Source organism: Squalius cephalus, assembly GCF_949319135.1.
Source record: "Squalius cephalus genome assembly, chromosome: 5".
NCBI classification, from domain to species: Eukaryota; Metazoa; Chordata; class Actinopteri; order Cypriniformes; family Leuciscidae; genus Squalius; species Squalius cephalus.
The window spans coordinates 3,369,709-3,390,387 of NC_137126.1; the positions used below are offsets into that span (position 1 = coordinate 3,369,709).

At 42.0% G+C, this 20,679-nt stretch overlaps 1 protein-coding gene across 4 annotated transcripts in view; it reads right to left on the reverse strand.

Annotated features, from left to right (window-relative positions):
- fsd1l (fibronectin type III and SPRY domain containing 1-like) overlaps positions 1 to 20,679 on the reverse strand; it is a 49,139-nt gene that overhangs the window by 18,416 nt on the left and 10,044 nt on the right. For all 4 annotated transcript variants that reach the window (XM_079872161.1, XM_079872160.1, XM_079872159.1 and 1 more), the window contains exons 3-6: positions 20,081 to 20,212; positions 13,805 to 13,906; positions 12,429 to 12,451; positions 1,049 to 1,170 (exon numbers count right to left, since the gene is read on the reverse strand). In XM_079872161.1, coding sequence (XP_079728287.1) covers positions 1,049 to 1,170; positions 12,429 to 12,451; positions 13,805 to 13,906; positions 20,081 to 20,212 — 379 coding nt within the window. The remainder of the gene's footprint in view (positions 1 to 1,048; positions 1,171 to 12,428; positions 12,452 to 13,804; positions 13,907 to 20,080; positions 20,213 to 20,679) is intronic.

The following is a 20,679-nucleotide window of genomic DNA, read 5'->3' on the forward strand; positions in this document are numbered from 1 at the left end:
CCTGTGAGCCAGAGTGACTCACAAAAGAGCAGAGTCATCATGACATACAAACCACAAGAGCAGATGAGCAAGAAATCAGTGCGCTTACCCTATATGATGAGCCACAAATCAGCAGAGCTCATCATAACACACGCAAATACAATCTAAAATATTGATTCTTTTGATTGTGCAATTTTAAGACTTCGGGTCAGAACTACTGAAGAAATGCAGGGAAACATTAGTGCTGAAAATGCATGGACAGGGTTATTTTTGCGGCTGACCTTATTGCATATGCATTTGAAGGAGTTTCCCTTTCAGACGTAAAATTTATGGGAGGACAGTATTTAAATGAATCATGCAATGTGATTTACTAAAGCTTGCGCTAGTCAATTTACTGGTATTTGTGGCATTATTATGTGGTAGAAGGGAGGGAATTTTCTCCACTCGTCTTCATTTATTTAATATGCCAGAGTAAGACATTATCCGAACATATCGTTTGCCAAGCCACATTATTTTTTATGTACTTCATATGTATTGCTAGCAGATAAAGTGCACCTGAATATCCTAGACCCTACGCTGATATGAGCTGCTCTTCATAGATTGTGTTGGTCATAATTAATGAATGAATGAGCTACTGCATCTGTTCTTTAATTTGCACATTATCCGTAAATCTGGCCCTTAAACTCACGAAACAAATGCTTTTTTAGGTCATTTGCCAGCAATGCATCTTTAATTAAGAACTCTGATAAGGTTTATAATTTAATACAATATAGGTTTTATACCGGGCCTATTGCATGAATACCTGGGAAAAGGAACACATACATACCTGTAGTTTTCAAATAAGCCTGAAATACTTGATTAGCTGCGTTTAATTAGAGTTAAATCTAAATTCTAGGACTTTGGCCCTGTTTTGCACCGCTGAGTTAGATTCTTCTATCACGGGTTTAGTAACTAAGATGCAGATGGTGGATGCTGAGTTGGTAGCTGAAAGGTTGTAGGTTCAAACTCAAGAGAGGTTGATCCGGTAATGCAAGCAGCGAAATAACCAGTTAGTAATTAATGAACTCACCGGGGAGGAACTTGAGGCCCTGCAGCATCTGTCTCTCCTGACTGAAGTCCACCATCAGGTGCGTCATGTTATCTGTGGCTTTGGGCTTCATAGTCAAGCGGAAGGCAGGAGCCATTGTGACCCTACAAGAGCAAAATAATAAGGGTATGGTTATTTGATATATATAACTTTATAAAACGGTTAGTTCCAATCCTTGATTCTGATTGGTCAATAGCTGTGGTTTATTCACAATAAAACACGGCTTTGGCCGCTTCACCCAATGCTTATATGTATCACTACACAACACCGCTAGCAAGTAGCAACCACTCTTAGCAACGACTCTTAGCATTCTCATTAATATTGTTCATTGAAGCTTATAGAGTAGAGTATTGTGAGAGATCGAGTAAGCGAGTGCACCTGCATTTACAGTAGATATAGCATCTTCCTTCAGGTCAGTCCTATATTCGTAATAAAATCCGTTTGAATGTCCGCTTCGATATCTCGTCCTTAACAGTTATGGGGTTTTCCTTCTCTCCTTCCCTAGCGTCTTGCTTCTCCATGTTCACAACCAGTTTTAGTCCTTTCAATATATAAGTCTTCTCCACTGACTGACTCACTCATAAAGACAGTCTTTTCCGCCATCTAAAGGCGAAATAATGTGTCAGGGACTATTTTTTCCAGCGGAAGGAAGGCTTTTAGTGATTTTACTTCATGAAAGTTGCATTAAAACATTATTTAAAAAAAAAAAAATTGGCTTTAATATTTATATTGTGTGGTAACCGTTTTATAAAAGCAATAAGGTACTCGAGGCTGTGTATCGTGAATAAGTCACTCCGCTTCGCGTCGCGCCTAACAACGCCCTTCAGTGATTCACGATTCAGCACAGCCTCGAGTACCTTATTGCTTACTTAGATACAGCTGAGTCGTTCCATTATTCAGACCTCCTGTGACCTCTTCTAGTGTTCAGTTTGTTTATTTCCATATTAACTGTGGAAGAAATATTTCAGTTTAATCTGAGCTTTAAAAAAAATTCTTTTATTTAAGTGCTCTCAGATTTTTGGATAACACTTAATATGTTTATATGAATATAATTTAAGGCTAATTTATCCTTGTGCTTCAGACCTCTGAGTAGCCATTTACATGCTTATATAACTGTTCTTGCAGTGTATTTAAAAAAAAAATCAATTAATTAAATCAATTAAAATATATATATTTTATTTGCATGAACCGGATGTCGAGTTTGTTTCATTGAGTTTAAAGTTTCATAAATTCATGATTTAAAATCTTCAAGCATGTGTTCTAAATCACCATATTCCATAAAACATATTTTATGTAACTACGATTCTGTGAACTTTGGCATTTACTGTGTTAAGCATTGCGTTTTCATTTCACAGCCCTTCACAAGATTTAACAAGTCTATGTAAATTATTTACCAATGTGATGTAAACTTGGTCTTCATCCTCCACATATGATTTCATGAGGATCAAGTTTGAGTTACACTTTATTTTACAGTGTATTTGGCCCTGTTTACACCTGGTATTAAGATGCGTTTTGGTCAATCGGATCACAAGTGGATGACGCTAAATACAGGTGTAATCTTTTGGGATTTGTTTCATGTTCATGTCTTTTATTTTGTAGTCATGGTTCCTTTGTTTCCTGGTTTTGTCATGTGGTTTTCTGTTCTGTTTGGTCATTGGTTCATTGCTTTCAGGTGTGTCTTGTGTGTGTGTGTGTGTGTGTGTGTGTGTGTGTGTGTGTGTGTGTGTGTGTGTGTGTGTGTGTGTGTGTGTGTGTGTGTGTGTGTGTATATATAAGCCCTTATGTTACCATTGTCTTTTGTCTAGCTTTGTTCCCTGTTACCTTGTGTGAGTTTGTTCATGTTTATCGTCAAGCCACATCTTGATTTATTTTTGTATTTGTTCATGTTTTTGTAAATAAACTACATATGGGTTCTTATCAAACTTTACAAACAGTAAATTATGCATAATTACATGTAAAAAAGCCTAACCTTACCCTATAGTAAGTACATGTTGTTAATTAATATTACTCAGTACTTAAATGTATAATTACACTGTAACAAGGACACCTTGAAATTGAGCGTAACCCAAGTTTGTACTTTTATAATGAATTAATTTTATATATTTTTTGATATTAAAGACAATATATGGCACAGTATCCCATAAATAACACAACGAGTTCACACAGTGTAAAACAGGAGTTAGTGTGCTGGTTTGCAGTAAAATATAGTCTGTTATCAGATCTTATTTCAGTAATCATCCAATTTTAAGGATAACACTCCCATTGTACATACATGTGGAATAAATTGATGCCTTAGAACTGTGTAATCAGCCTCACCGCTTTCATTAGAAGCTTTTCATTCCTAATGAATGCAAAGCTACCGCAGATAGGCTTACATATATTATATATAAGGAGAATCTCGGGTTACAAAGCGTTGAGGCTGATAACACACTACAGCTGCACGATTCTGGATAAATTGAGAATCACCATTTTTTTGTTTAAAATAGAGATTAAGACTAAATAAAATAACGTATAATGTAATTTACAAAAGGTTATGACAAAACATTAATTGCTACAGTCTATTTAAAAATGTTTAATACATTTGAATTTATAAGTTTATCATTACTGGATGATTCAGCATTTTTGAACAAATCTCTTCAATGAATGATTAAATAACGAATACATTTTTTAGTATCTCGTCGCCACCTACTGGTGTAGCTATGTACTTGATAAAATCGTTATTTGCTCGTACTTGTCAAGTGTTTTATAGACAGGCGAATCATTGTGATTTAGGAATAAGATCGCGTGGGTGTTTGAATTGAGAACGCAATCTTTTTTAGCGATGAATCGTGCAGCTCTATTACACACAAACGACATACACAAGAGGTATGGCAGAGGTGTAGATCTTATTTTGGTGGCTTATGTATTTAATGTTACATATTACATTTAATGTTAATGTTATCCCTTCACTAAAAGGTAAAATTGAGCTTACTGTATTATTGCTACTAAGTGTCTGAGAATCAATTGCAAATGCAAATTAAAAGCAAATATAGTTTCAGCACACATCCTAATGCAAACAGTGAAAATCCTTGTTAACATGCATCACAAAAAAACAGTTGCGTCCGAAATCGCATACGGTATAGTAGATACAACATTTGGCTTGAAATCTACTTTGTGACTGTTAAAGTATGTTCTATATAGTGTAAGTGTGTAAGATTAATGCGGCGCCAGTTGTGTTATGTTGTCATTCATACTATGTATTTGGACATACTACTCTATTGGCATAGTATTTTTCATAATATATCATAGGGAAGTATTCGATTTCAGACGCAGCACATGACTAAAGTGTCTGAACGACCAACATAATGGCACACAGACAGTTGACTGAGATCAGACTCCTGTACACACACACACACACACACACACGTTGGCATTAATATCATTAAGGGTGTGTTCATGCTTGTAGTGCCCTTGATTCAAAAAAGAAAATGGTGCATTTAGTCCTGGTTCACTTAGCGTTCACACTGTCATTTTTAAGACCGAAACTAAAGATTAAAAAAAGGCTTTAATGACATATATTTAGTGTTTGGATGTCTTTGTTCTGTGTTGTGTTCATATTTCAGTCGAACCGCACCAGAGTTTGTTTGGGAGCGGAATGAGACCCATCGTTTCAGCGTCTCAGTCCACTTGTTTGATGCACACCAGGGTTCAGATGGCAGCTTATTCAACTGAACCGCACCAACAGAGCAATCGCACCAGAGTTTGTTTTAATCGAACCAAACATGCCAAGTGTGAACAACACACCCTAAGAGAACTTCTCATTGACTAACCTTACTAGGGCTGCACAATATTGAAGAAAAATGTGATATGCGATAACTCGTTAATGCTTAAAGTGTGTAAAATAAACTTAAATTATTTTAAAATATATTTAAAATTATAAAACCTACATGTGTTTCACATTCTTTTTGTGACAAGAAAACATCACTAAACTTCTGAAAGTGAACATCAGTGTTTTACTGTAGCGTAAGAAGTGCTATTTTAACATCAGTGTAAACCTCAGGGTTTAGGGGTTCAGGTTATCCTACATTAGGGTTATTTAACAACAGAAACTGAATAATCAAATGTAAAAATAAACTCTGCTTAGTTTTCACTGTATGAATTGAATATATCCTGATTCTTATTAAAGCTACAAAAGTTATTTAGCCAAGAGCAGCGAGTGATTTTCTCTTCGTCTTTTGTTCATGACCCCAGTTATTGCAAGCTGTTGTGATATATACATGTCGCGATATATACATTTGCGATATTCCGATAATTTCGATATATTGTGCAGGCCTAAACCTTACCATTACTGAACCTTTTTGCTATTTTTATATTATTGACATTATTAGATCTACTATGCTTTTTTAGCTTTTTGAATTGTGAGGACAGTTGGGATGAACAGATTTCAGGTTTTCCCATATTGCAAAGACAATTGTGTCCCATAATTTAATAATAATGATAATAAATCATTTTTGTCCCACAAACTTTTCATCATGCATGCTAAACCTGTAATTGACACATGAATTTGAATTTTCCTTATTCAAATTCAAAACAAACATTCAACAAACACAGCCCAAAATTGCTTTGATTAAAGCCCTATTCGGACGGTAATAGTTTTGTATGTGGACGTCTGTAAAAAATTCATTTCACGGCACCTCAGTGATAAAACTCATGCATTCCGATGCCGATTTATTCATGGTGGAGGATCGAGTTTTTTCGATTTTTCGAGTTTTTTGATGATTTTCTGCTGTAAATAAAATGTCATATGCTTGGAATAATGATAATAAGTTCATATTTAATTTAATAATAGAAAAATCATATCCTAATTATTATTTATTTAAATCTGTTTAAAAATGGGAAGATAGACACATCATTGTTAAAATGGTTTTCTGTCTATCTTCCGTACATTATCTCAAAATGATGGATGTCATTTTAAAAATGTGGAAATTAGCATAAATAAGTTAAAACATCCTGGTATTTACATGAGGTTAACATTATGCTGCTTGGTTTATATTTTTAATGTATATAATTGCTGCCATTTCAAATGTTTATGTGCATTTCTTCTCTTTCTCCTTTGAGTGGTGATGAAATATTGTTCTTGTGAATACTTTCCAGCATTTCAGTAATAAAAGTAAAGGCTAGATCTTTAAAATGCATCCAAATTACATCGAAGCGCAATCGTTAACGTACGGTGCTCTGCAGTGCTCAAAAAGGATTTAAACAGTGAATTTTTAATTATCTCTTTTTGTAAACTCAGTGATGTGGATTTGGACGGCAATTAAATCACCACACGGTCTTGGTGTTCCCCTTCGAGGGAACTCGCACTGCGTCGTCGTCGTGACGACACTTTGGGAACGCCCCCAGCGTAACGCATCTGAAGCATGAATGAAATCTGTCCAATCCTGATTGGTGCTGCGTCATGACGTAGTAGATGACGGCATAACCGGAAGATACAAAGGGACGCCGGCACAAACACACATTAGCTTTTTGCTCTTCAGCTAAAGCGCTCTGTGTTTCTGTCAGTCTTATTTGATGTTGTCTGTCCTCATACAGTTTCACAAGCATTTTATAAGCATGGCAAGCGAGCAGTTCAGAAGGTGTGTGCATCAGTGTCCGCGCTATCTTTCGGGCTCGGACACACACCAGCTGTGTGTGCACTGTCTCGGCGTGCAGCACGCTAGGGCGGATCTCGAGGGAGCCACCTGTAGCGAGTGCGAGAACCTGCCGCTGAGGGTGTTGCGCTCACGGCTCGCTGTGTTTAATCAGCACGGCCAGGCTCGCGAGCCGCGCGGTTCGTGGGGAACACGCAAGAGCACGCAAACGCCACCTCACGCACCCGCTCAAGAGGAGCTTGTGGAGGTTTTGACGCGCGCTGTGGCCAAGCTTAACATCGATTGGCCACAAGAAGAACCTCAAATCCAGCCGCCTAGTAAGCTGGATGAGAGGTTTTTCAAGCGCAAATCTCAACCTCCACGACGGGGCCTTCCATTTTTCCCTGACTTGCACAATGAGTTTTGCAAGTCATGGGACAAACCATACTCAGCCAGGCTCTCCAACCCCTCAGTACTTGATTTTGCTAACGTATTGGGGGCGGCTGAGTGTGGTTATGGGACAATGCCTCGGGTGGAGGAGGCTCTCGCGAGCTACCTTTCTCCCGAGGCCGCATCGTCCCTTAAGGCCCCGAGACTGCCCACTAAGCCGTGCCGCGATACTTCAGCGCTGGTGGGCAGGGCTTATATGGCGGCCGGGCGGGCTGGTAGCTGTCTGCACACCATGGCGGTGTTGCAGGCATACCAGGCCGACCTCCTCAAATAGCTGGATAGGGCCAAATAGGGCCAGGGTCCCTCTCCAGAAGATATAGTGGAGCTCAGGAAGGCCACCGATTTGTCTCTCCGCATCACCAAGGAGAAGGCCCGTGCCATCGGCCGCTCCATGGCTGGTTTGGTGTGTGTGGAGAGACATTTGTGGCTGAATTTGTCGGGGATGAAAGAGAAGGAGAAACATTTTCTCTTAGATTCCCCAATCTTGCCTTCTGGCCTTTTCGGCGGCGCGGTTGATACCGTCGTCAGGAGGTTTCAGGAGGTGAGAAAGCAGTCGGCGGCCTTCCAGCAATATCTCTCCCGTCGATCCGGCTCCTCGAGGAAGGCTGCCTCTAAAGGGCAGCCTCGGCCGTCTACCAGCTCCTCGCACCGACAGGTGCAGAAAGAGAGTGTCGCCACCCGCGCCCCTCCCGAGGGAGCCTGGCAAAGGAGGCGGCGCTCTCGAGGTAAGCCTTCGGAGCCTAAGGTCGATATGAGGACCGTCCTTCAGGCAAAGAAGGCTTCCTCTAAGCGGTCCTAGTTGCGGCCGGACCGCTGAGAGCTGTCCCCCCCGGGCTGGAGCGATTGAGGTCGCCTCCCTCCCGGAGCTCTCGGGAAATCAGTGCTGTGTTCCCGCCGTCCAGCACGCTTCGGGCCACACTGATTTCCCGCGTACGCACGCCGCTCCAGCCACCTCTAGAAAGACCTGTGGCTGGGCAACGAACGCGTCCGCACACCGAAAATCATTCCCGACTGCTCCCTGCCGGTCAGCCGCTTCAGGGGGTCATGAACGAGTCTCGGTTGACACCCGAGGCCAGCCTCGAGAGGCTGGTTCCCTTAATAGATTATCTCGGCGCATGGTCATGCCTTCCGAATATATCTGCGTGGGCCCTGCATACTGTAGAGCTGGGTTACAGACTGCAGTTCAGCTCCCCTCCCCCGAAGTTCAACGGGGTGGTCTGGACTGTGGTCGGCCCAGAGCAGGTTCGGGTTATGGAACAGGAAGTTCAATCCCTGTTGGTCAAGGAGGCCATAGAACGTGTTCCTCTGCCAGACAGGGAGTCCGGGTTCTACAGCCGGTACTTCATAGTTCCCAAGAAGGATGGGGGGGTTGCGTCCAATAATAGATCTCAGGCACTTGAATCGTTCTCTGAGGAGATTCAGGTTCAAGATGCTCACAATTCCAGCCATCGTGAGTCAGATCCAGTTCGAGGACTGGTTCGTCACGATAGATCTGAAGGACGCATACTTCCATATATCCATCCTTCCATGTCACAGGAAGTTCCTGAGGTTCGCTTTCGGGGGCGAAGCGTACCAATATCGGGTTTTTGCAGTGCTGGCTCCATTGAGACTCCAGGGCATTCGTGTTCTCAACTATATAGACGACTGGCTAATATTGGCGCTCGAGATGGCAGTTCGGCATCGAGATGTCGTTCTGGCCCATATCAGGTGCTTGGGGCTGAGACTCAACACAAAAAAGAGTGTGTTGCCGCCCTCCCAGAGGACTATGTTCCTGGGAGTTGTATGGGACTCCACGACGATGCGGGCACAAATGTCTCCCGCGCGCATGGAATCCATACGGGCGATGGTCTCCAGAGCAAAGCTAGGCCGCAACCTCACTGTGAAGCAGTTTCAGAGGCTGCTGGGGCTCATGGCAGCAGCGTCCAACGTCATACCTTTTGGCCTGCTACACATGAGACCCCTACAGTGGTGGTTGAGAGCCAAGGGGTTTTCCGCGAGGGGAAATCCGTTCCGTATGATCAGGGTAACGCGCAGATGCCTTCGTTCCCTTGTCATATGGAGGAAACCTTGGTTCCTGTCCCAGGGACCGGTGCTGGGAGCATCATGTTGCCGGAAAACCGTTTCAACAGATGCCTCCCTCACTGGTTGGGGCGCGGTCATGGACGGCCGCTTTGCGAGAGGTCTGTGGGAGACCCGGCATTCTTCCAGGCACATCAACTGCCTGAAAATGCTGGCGGTCTAGAAAGCTCTGAGGAGCTTTTTCCCGGACCTCCGCGGCCACTATGTCCTGATACGCTCGGACAACACATCTGTAGTCGTGTATCTGAATCATCAGGGGGGTCTGAGGTCGCGCCCTCTATGCAGACTGGCACACCAGATCCTTCTGTGGTCCCAGGGGAAACTGTCGTCTCTCAGAGCGATGTACGTCCCCGGGGACCAAAATCAGGGAGCAGACGTCCTGTCGAGGCAGGGGCTGAGGCCCGGGGAGTGGCGACTCCACCTCGAGGTGGTGGAAGCCATGTGCGTGAGATTCGACCCAGTGGAAGTGGATCTGTTCGCGTCTCAAGAGACGTCCCAATGTCCACTGTGGTTCTCTCTCAGGCATCCAGCTCCGCTGGGGCTGGACGCTATGATGCAGACGTGGCAGAGGCTGCGTCTGTACACATTTCCCCCGATCGCTCTGCTCCCGGGAGTCTTGGAGCGGGTCCGCCAGGAGGGGATCAGCCTACTCTTAGTAGCACCTCGCTGGCCGACCCGGGTATGGTTCTCGGACATTGTAGCACTGCTGGACGGCCTCCCGTGGCAGGTCCCTCTGAGGAGGGATCTGTTGTCGCAGGCAGGGGGCACAATATTTCACCCCCGGCCAGAGCTGTGGAACCTCTGGGTCTGGCCCCTGAGGGGGCTCGGTACCTAGAGGCTGGCCTGTCAGCAGGTGTTGTCGAGACCCTACTCAGCTCCAGGGCTCCTTCCACCAGGAGACTGTACAGCCTGAAGTGGAATGTGTTTTCCACTTGGTGTAGAGAGCGTGAGGTGGACCCAGTTAACTGCCCAGTGGCTTCAGTGCTGGAGTTCCTCCAAGATCGTTTCTCCGCCGGTCTTACCCCGTCCACACTTAAGGTGTATGTGGCTGCCATTGGGGCTTTCCACTCGCCTGTAGGTGATGGGCCCTTGGGGAAGCACCATCTGGTTGTACGTTTCCTCCGTGGGGCTCGGAGGATGAGGCCTGCGGCTCGCTCCAGAGTCCCAACTTGGGACCTGGCGGTGGTACTTGAAGGGTTGGCTGAGGCCCCCTTCGAGCCACTAGAGTCGGCTGATGCAAAGAACCTGACCCTTAAGGTGGCCTTTCTCCTTGCTATCACTTCTCTGAGAGTGGGGGATCTCCAGGCCTTCGCTATAATGCCAACTTGCCTGGAGTTTGCCCCTGGCGGAGTTAAGGCCATCTTACATCCTAGACCGGGCTATGTGCCCAAGGTGCCATCGAATGTGGCACGGTCAGTGGTTCTTCAGGCCTTCCATCCTCCGCCTCATGGGACGGCGGAAGAGGGGAGACTTCACCTGCTCTGCCCAGTCAGAGCCCTGAGGGTTTATTTGGAGAAGTCTTCTCAATGGAGGAAGTCAGACCAGTTGTTGGTGTGCCTTGGTTCACCCAAGAAAGGGCTGCCTGCATCTAAACAGACAATCAGCAATTGGATTGTCCAGGCTATAGCCACGGCTTATCAGGTGCGCAATTTGCCTTCACCTATGGCCATGAGGGCTCATTCCACCAGGGGCATGGCCTCCTCGGTGGCCCTCCTTTCTGGCGTCTCGCTTCAGGAGATCTGCGAGGCGGCCGGGTGGGCCACCCCGCACACCTTCATACGTTTTTACAGTCTGAAACTCCCTGTGACGCCTGGCGCCAGAGTGCTCGCGTCCTAAGTATGCCTGTTCTCAGCTTCATACTAGGGCAAGTGTGATTAAAGTGTGGCATAGTGGGTATTACGTTCCCAAAGTGTCGTCACGACGACGACGCAGTGCGAGTTCCCTCAAAGGGGAACGTCTCGGGTTTACGACTGTAACCCTTGTTCCCCGAGAAGGGAACGAGACACTGCGTCTCGTCGCCACACCTATCACGGTCAGAGCGCTTGCTTCATCGCAAATAGCTAATGTGTGTTTGTGCCGGCATCCCTTTGTATCTTCCGGTTATGCCGTCATCTACTACGTCATGACGCAGCACCAATCAGGATTGGACAGATTTCATTCATGCTTCAGATGCATTACGCTGGGGGCGTTCCCAAAGTGTCGTCACGGCGATGACGCAGTGTCTCGTTCCCTTCTCGGGGAACAAGGGTTACAGTCGTAACCCGAGACGTTTGTCATAAAACAGTAACTAATGAAGCAAGGGATTGAAGCCTGGGAGAAAAACACTGACATTGTGGATTTGGACGGCAATAAAATCACCCTACGACCCCATAAGAAACAATTACCGTCAGTATAGGGCTTACACCGTGTCCTCACTACACGCGACGTGCGATAAAAGGCGTCTTTTCCATGTTAATCAGAGTGTTTGTTCTAACCAGCCACGACGCTTCGCTGCCCTACGAGGCCACTCCCAAGCCACGCCTACCGGTTACAGAGGGCAGTATCGGGAGAAATGATACAACTAGGCTACTAGTCGACTCGAAACTGAAAAGACGGCGTTTTATCGTGAGATCCCCCTATGGGCGGTTGAACACATGCGGAACGAGCTCCTCCTACTGGCTGCAGTCTCTCGCCTCTGGACAAAAAAGCCTCCAATGATCATGACGCTAAATGACGATTCCAGACACAATACAGAAATCTCTCGTCTCAGGGGGACATGAGGGAGGGAAGCACAGTCATTCCAGAATACTACCAGGTTTCTACTGATACAAAGCTTAATGCTAATCGGTGAAGTATCCCTTTAAACAAATGAAAACAAGAATGTTAAAACTGTTGCCTATGTATTTTTAATAATGTTTAAATTGTGTAATATTTGTGAATTTGATTATGTAGCTACTTATAAATTTTCTTGCGAGTGCCGTCAAGATTACTCTCTGGTGCAGTGCACTCGCCGCGAGACTCCGCCCACACGCTGTTCTGATTGGCTGTGGGTTTTGATTGATTTTGTTGCATCTCGAAGTCGCGTCGCGTCTAGTGTGGACAGACAAAATTATTTGTCGCAGGAATCTTATCGCATCGCGTCTGGTTAGGACACGGTGTTAGGAGTGCAAAACAAAAAAAATGTGAATGTATGTGTCATGCAGTGGACACACAACCGCACACAGAGAGTGGAACATATACTGTACCTATCTTTGATCTGTTTGGCAGCCTTGGAACAGTGATTGAGGTGAAGAAAAAGAGGAAGAGAGTAAAAAAGAGCAGGTCGTTAGTATCGCCATGCGGGTGAAGTGAAAGCATGCAATTCGGCTCAGTGCTGGACTGGATATACACACACAAACACAGGGTAAAGTAGGATCCTAAACATAAAAAGCACAGGTTAATGAGCAGTTTAATAGATTGTTGTTGTTTTTTTGTACATACATTAGATTTTCATAGATTCACTTTTAATTAACAGATCATAGAATCACAGACTTTTGTTGTCCATTAGCATTACTTAAAGGATTCAGTCACTTCAGAATTAAAATTACGAGCATTTGTGGTTATAAAGTGTACATATCTTTTAATTTTTTTTATATAAAATGAGCGATGGTTTGTCTAGATAAGACTCTTATTCCTCGGCTGGGATCGTGTCGAGACTTTGAAGCTGCACTGAAACTCACATTTGAACCTTCAACCCGTTGGACCCCATTGAAGTCACTATATGGAGAAAAATCCTGGAATGTTTCCCTCAAAAAACTAAATTTTTTTTTGACTGGAGAAAGAAAGACACGAACATTTTGCATGACATCGGGGTGAGTAAATTTAATTCTGAAGTGAAATAATACTTAATGTGAAAAATCAAGCAGAATTATTATGTATAATTCCTGTTTTGTTCTTGGTTCTCTCTGCCTGCAGTTTTAAAGTGCCCCTATTTTGCTATTTAAAAGGTTGCTAATTTTGTTTTTCAGGTCTCCTTCAATAGGTGTACATGCATCCAAGGGTAAAACCAAAAAAAAAAAGTGTAATTTTCTCATAATATAGCATCAGCTCATTTCTCACAGTGAAACCAAACGCACATTAGCATATTTGAATTTCAGCTCTAGAGGCTTTCAAAACACTTGATTCATACATGTTTTACCGTATCAAATCCAGCATGAGTCCTTATCCTTTGGATTTGCTTTGGCAGCGACATGTCGACAACACAAACCAAACTCTTCCAGTGTCAGCTACAACTGCAGTGTTTGAGCGTCAAAGTAGACATTGTTCGTGAGCAACCGATGAAAACCATTATGCAGATTTGTTAAAAACTCATGTAGGTTCAAGCAGTGAGACTCATTTCAGGCCGTTCTTTCTTTTTATCTTTGATCTTTGAAACTTTGCAGACCTTTTACATTCACAAACAGCTCTATCACACACTGCATGAAAGGTCATATCTGAAAAAGCAAAATAGGGGCACTTTAAACAAGCCACAGTAAAGTAAACGGGGATTTTAAGAGACAACAAAACCAGCATTTTAATAAATTACATAACAGATGTCCGAATTTGCAACTATCCTTTATCAAACACATCAGTATGCGCCTACCTTAGTGAACTCGGCGTCGTCTGTAATGTGCAGCGCATTGTTAGCAAACTCCAGAAGCTCCTCTGCGCTCTCTAATGCACTGGTGCTCTGGGTCAGCTGGTTCTGGAGGACAGAGAAAGATAAGACTTTGAAATGATCTGTGATAGCTGATAATATCCAAGCTCATTTTTTCTAAATTGAAAAGTATAATATTTCTTTCTATTCAAGGCTTGCAAAGAGATAAACAATTGTACATTTTTCACACTTAAAGCTGCGGTCCGTAGTTTTTCCTCTTTGTCGCCATCTCTGTTCGAAATCTGCAATTGCAGTTATTTGCGTAATTATCAAATTTACGTGGGTTGTGCCTCGGCACGGCACAGAGTGGACGAATCCAATGTTTAGAGGAGAATGTGCGGCTGTCAGTCGCCGCCAGTGTGGACACTGGCATTCGCAATCACAGATTATACTTTTCGGAAGAATGACCAACATAAGAGTTTTCACCAGAAAATGTCATCTGAACAAATAAGTAACATCCACTAATGTTCTGACCAATTATACTTTGCTCTCAAATTGTTAATGTTAACAACATCAGCACTGGGTGACATTTAATGCCCTTCCGATATTGATCCTTGTTTTCGCATGGGCCGGTTGCAGTCTCTTTTTTTTCTCCGAAGTCCAAAGTCTTCTGCGTTTTACATCGGGTGAATCTGCAGTTGTCACTGGTGATTGTCGTTTGAACCTTTCTGGATCCGCCATCAAATTTATAAGTTTAATTATATCGAGTGCCATGAGAAAAAGCTATAAATCTCCACCTCCAACATCCTCACACTCATAGCCGACTAGTCGAGACTCTTCTTTATGTGGACAGATGTGACGACGTAATGACGCAAAGACATGCTCGAATTTCCCGCGGAATTTCACTGGAATTAAAAACATTATTACAAGCTTACCGTTTTGAATCAAGCTAAGGCAAAGCAGAGAGTTTTGAACACTGGCTGGTTATGTACTTGCTCAAACAATTATTTTTATCATAATTTTTAACCCAAATAAGTTACGGACTGCAGCTTTAAGCAAAAATCACACAAGCAATTGTTTTTCCTAATTTCAACATTACTGTGATTCAGCCATTTACAGAAATCAGAGCTGTGTTAATCACAATTGGGAGCATAATTTTTCTGAACCCCATATGGCAACAATTAATTTCTACTTATTTCCTTGTTTTTCAGAAGAAGAAAAAACAATATATTACACTATGATGGGATAGCTATCCGATTGTGAAAAGATCAGGTGTAAATGCCTAAGATCCTTCAAGAGTGAGGTTCTGATCCACAGATTCTTGTTTTACAGTACACTACACTTTTTATTAGCACCTAAAAATGAGAGCTAAAGAAACATGACCTGACACTGAAAAGAAAAGAAAAAACAGCTTTACCCTACATATCCACTGAACTGGAAGAAATCTGCTCATACACCACAGAACGGTTCAGATCTGTTTCAGCTCTGCAGGAAACAGTGATGTCATCATCCAGCTCAGTTCAGATCTCATACGATTTTGTCAGTACAGTCAAATCAATTACTGACTATTAAAGGGTTAGTTCACCCAAAAATGAAAATTCTGTCAGTAATTACTCTCCCTCATGTTGTTCCAACCCCATAAGACTTTTGTTCAACTTCAGAACACAAATTAAGATATTTTTTGATTAAATCTGTGAGCTGTTTCCATAGACTTCTCTGTAATTGGCCCAGAAAGTTAGTAAAGACATCGTTAAAATAGTCCAATTGACTACAGTGGCTCAACCATAAGTTTATCAAGCGACGAGAATACTTTTTGTGCACAAAAAAAAAAAAAAAAAACGACTTTATTCAACTCTTCATGTTCCACCTCTCCGCCTCTGAGTGAGTTCACATAGTGTAACAGCGCAGCGCTTCTGGGTTGGACGTCAGAACGGAGGCTCACTATTGGTCAGCATCACACACATGACCAGCGTCGGCCAATAGTGAGCCTCCGTTCTGACGTCCAACCCAGAAGCGCTGCGCTGTTACACTACGTGAACTCACTCAGAGAAACACAGAAGAAAATCAATAGTTGAATAAAGTCGTTATTTTTGTTTTGTTTTTTTGCGCACAAAAAGTATTCTCATCGCTTGATAAACTTAAGGTTGAGCCACTGAAGTCACTTGGACTATTTTAAACATTGTCTTTACTAACTTTCTGGGCCGGCAAGTTTCGATCCCATAGAAGCCTATGGAGGAGTGAGACAGCTCTCAGATTTCATCAGAAATATCTTCATTTGTGTTCTGAAGATGAACTAAAGTCTTACGGGGTTGGAACAACATGAGGGAGAGTAATTTTGGGTTAACTAACCCTTTAAGTGTCTCCAAATAAGCAAGCCAGATGCAACAGTGGCAAGAAACCCAAACTTCATTGATGACAAAAATGAAAAAAAAAAAATGAAAAAACTCAAATGAACGAACATTGGTGTGATTTTGATTCAGGCTGCATCACAAGTCAGATTGTGGATTGAGCATTCAGAATATTTCATCCAGATCCTTCGGCTTGAAGTATATAAGTATATAAGTGGGATCAGCAGCCATATCACCCTGTAGCCCAAGACTGGTTGCCCACTGAAGCTAAGCAGGGCTGAGCCTGGTTAGTACCTGGATGGGAGACCTCCTGAGAAAAACCAGGTTGCTGCTGGAAGAGGTGTTTGTGAGGCCAGCAGGGGGCGCTCACCCTGTGGTCTGTGTGGGTCCTAATGCCCCAGTCTAGTGACGGGGACACTATACTGCCAAAAGAGCACCGTCCTTTCGGATGAGACATTAAACCGAGGTCCTGACTCTCTGTGGTCATTAAAAATCCCAGGATGTCCTTCGAAAAAGAGTAGGGGTGTAACCCCGGCATCCTGGCCAAATTTGCCCCTTGGCCCCTGTCCATCATGGCCTCCTAATCATCCCCATATACTGATTGGCTTCATCACTGTCTCCTCTCCACCAGTAAGCTGGTGTGTGGTGGGCGTTCTGGCGCAATATGGCTGCCGTCGCATCATCCAAGTGGATGCTGCACATTGGTGGTGGTTGAGGAGATTCCCCCATCTATGTAAAGCGCTTTGAGGTCTCAGAAAAAGCGCTATATAAAATGTAACAAATTATTATTATTATTATTATACTTTAAGCCGGCATTAATAGTAATGCTGCTAATAATAATAACAATTTATGTAATTAATTTATCTGGTAAACACAAATAGTGCATAATATCAGCCATCAGGCTGGTTATCAGCCATAACATGAATAATAATTCTCTTCATCAGCCAGAATTTTTATAATAGTAAAAACACTGTTAGTGCACCACTAATATTTAATGCTCAATATTCAATTGCCTTTGAAATAGGTTAAAAATGTAAAACATCTCAAAGTCCCCCTGTGGTGAAAATCAAGCTTTTACTGTTGTTTATGTGTCTATGTGGTGTTTTTAATATGCTTTAAGACAAACCGTGTGTAAATTCATAAGTCGACAGCATTGCTGAGTATTTTCTCCTTAAAACTGCAGTGAACCAAAGACAGTCACAAAAACACGCTTTGAAATCGCTGGTGTTTCTGACGTCACAAACTTGTAACCAATCAGATCAACGTGTGATCGTCAACCAGTGGATCTCTGAGCTGAGTGAGTGAGTGGAGGCGGGGCTCATTTGCATATTCATAGAACCGTGTATACTAAATGAGGCAAGGGTGTCGAGTTACATTCGAGATATTTTAAGACATGGAGAATTTTTTCAAGGAAAAAACTTTTAAATATGTAATTTTGGTGATCAAAGATGAGTTTTAAGGGATACAATTATTGTTATTAAAACTACAGAGGGACTTTCAAGTAAAATATTATTACAGTAATAACCAGGATGGTCAGAGAGATGAGTTTAGAAAGTGTCAAACTGTCGATGACAAATATTTAGATATTGGTGTATAAGACTGATTCATGTGAACAAAATATAGTGATAAAACATTAAAGAACTAGAGAAACATGAAAGACATACAGAAGCTTCAGATAACCTTAAAAAGACCCCTATACAAAGGTCCCAGTGTGTTTACGTACTGTGATGTGGTTAAGGATGGGAAGGGAGCTGATGGTTAATCACTTATTTGAGCTCATTTCTCTCTCTGGTATTGTTCCTGTTCAGTGGACTTAGAGGGCTGGGCTCAATACTGCCATTACAGCACCATGACATCACCAGCCCGACCAAAGCCAACCCCCCACACACACACACACTCACACATTCTTGTACATCTATCTTTATGAGGACATTCATTGACACAATCTCTAGCCGCTTACCCTAACCTTACCCATCACAACTAAGTGCCTAACCCGAACCCTGACCCTAAACCGACCCTTAACCTCATTATAACCGTATCCCTAAAACCAAGTCTTGACCCTCAAACAGGCCTTTAAAGGCTCTCAGAAAGTGAGGACCGGCCAAAATGTCCTCACTTTACTCTCTTTGTCCTCACTCCAATGGTCTAAATCTCAAACCGGTCCTCACAAAGATAGTTTTACAAGTACACACACACACACACACACTCACTCTCACACACACACACACAAACACACACACATATCACACACACACACACACACACAAACACACACACATATCACACACACACACACATAATTAACAGAAACTAAAAATTAAATAAAAACCTGACTGCAGAAACATGTAATAAAAATTCTCTGATAACAGAGCCTGTAATCCTGATTGAAATATGTGACTCTGGACCAAAAAACCAGTCACATGGGTAAATTTTTTTAGGATGGACAATATTTGTCTGAGATGCAACTATTTGAAAATCTGTAATCTGAGGGTGCAAAAAAATCAAAACATTGAGAAAATCTTCTTTAAAGTTGTGCATTTATGTCACGATTGTGCTGCATTCACTCACAAAAATAAATGTTTTATATTTACGGAAGGAAATTTACTAAATATCTTCATGGAACATGATCTTTACTTAATATCCTAATGATTTTTGGCATAAAAAAAGAATCGACAATTTTGACCCATACAATGTATTGTTGGCTATTGCCACAAATAAACCCGTGCGACATGTGACTGGTTTTGTGATCCAGGGTCACATATGAGCAGTGCTGGTGTGACTTTATAACTATGTGTTGATTTCTGTGAATAATATGGGCTCCTTATGTCTTTAGAAAAATTACAAAGTACATCTTTCCAGAGAGAGCAGCCAGTGGATAATGGCCCGCATGCGCCTCATGATCGGTTGCACGTTGTTTTACGGTCTACGTCTGACTCCTGGCTGGTCGTGTCAGTAATATGTGCTTGTCTCAAAGTTTAAGCTGTGCAGGTGCAAATTCTGCTAGTATAATAAATCTGATCAAGCTCATTAAATCTGACAGATCGATGAAGTGTTGATCATCTTCACATAGATGTCGATTCTCACATAAACACACTGTTTTAAGTCGCATTGCGTATTTAGAATGAAAATTATTGCGTTAAACAAGCTTTAAATTGCTAATACGTTCACAGAAACAGAGAGAGCTCTCATCCTGAAAAAACAAACAAATCATATTGAAGATCATCTGGAGTTAGTTCACTAGTGTGATATTATAATGAGTTTACTTGATTGTTAATGTATTTGGTGACACTATTTTACAGTGTTCTTGTTACATATGTACTAACACTTGATCCATTAATACTAACACTTTCTCTTCTATTCTATATCCTATATCTATGTCCTGCGTTAGATTAAACTGGGAAGGGTCATAGCACTTGCATATTGTTGTCCTATTGTTAGTTTCACTGCTTCTATTGTTCTAATTTGCTTTGGAAAAAAACGTCTGCTAAATGAATAAATGTAAATATGTTATATTATAAAATATTCATAATGCAACTAACCCTAAACCAACCCCTATTCCTAACCTTAGTAAGTACATGTAGTTAAATAATATTATTCAGTACTTACAGTAATTACACTGCAACAAGGCACCTTAAAATAAAGTGTAACCATTCTGACATTATGCAGTTTATGTCTATTACATTTTTTTTTTAAATCCAGATTTTTGATGACTAAATTGTTGATTTCAGAGGCATCGATATCAGCATTGTCATCGACTTTGGAGGAACTGGTCTTGATAACACTTGGTATAAAGATGCCATTAAAGACATATAATCTAAATGACATATTGTGTGTGTTCTACATTGGTTTGGGGATTCAATATGTCTAAATACACAAAGCATTCACATGAGCCACTCCCAGAGTGCTTTGAGGTGGTTTGGGTTTAGACTCTGACCTGAAGCTCATGTGATTTCCGCACGGTTTCTTGTTTGATGGTACTCGTCATACTCTCTTTCATCTCTTCCAGTATGGCGTACAGCGTGTCGAATTCCTCCTCTAAATCCGACACCACCTGTGTGGAGTTGACCTGAAACCAGACAACATTTCAAAATGAAGGGAGAAACATCAGTTTAAACCAGAGAACAAATGATTGATTGGACAAACAGTTTACTGTGGCTAACTTTTCAACTGTATAAGCATCATTATAGTAATAAAACAGTTATTAGATATGTATTGCCATCGTTTAAGCCCTACTCACACCACCAGGGACTTGCAGAGACAAAGTGACCTGAAATATTTATTTTTTTAAACCTGGCAACTTCCAATGACTAGCCATTAGTGACAGGATGCAGTCTCTAACATTTAACTTTAAGCAATATCAATACGAGCGATATAAATCATGTTTTGGTAAATAATTATTTTGACATAAAATTCATAATTGTAACACGAAAAGTAAAGATATCAGATCAGATAAGTCAAAATTATGACAAAAAACATGATTATGACAAATTGAAATTATGAGATAAAAAATTATGAGACAAATTATGTGACATC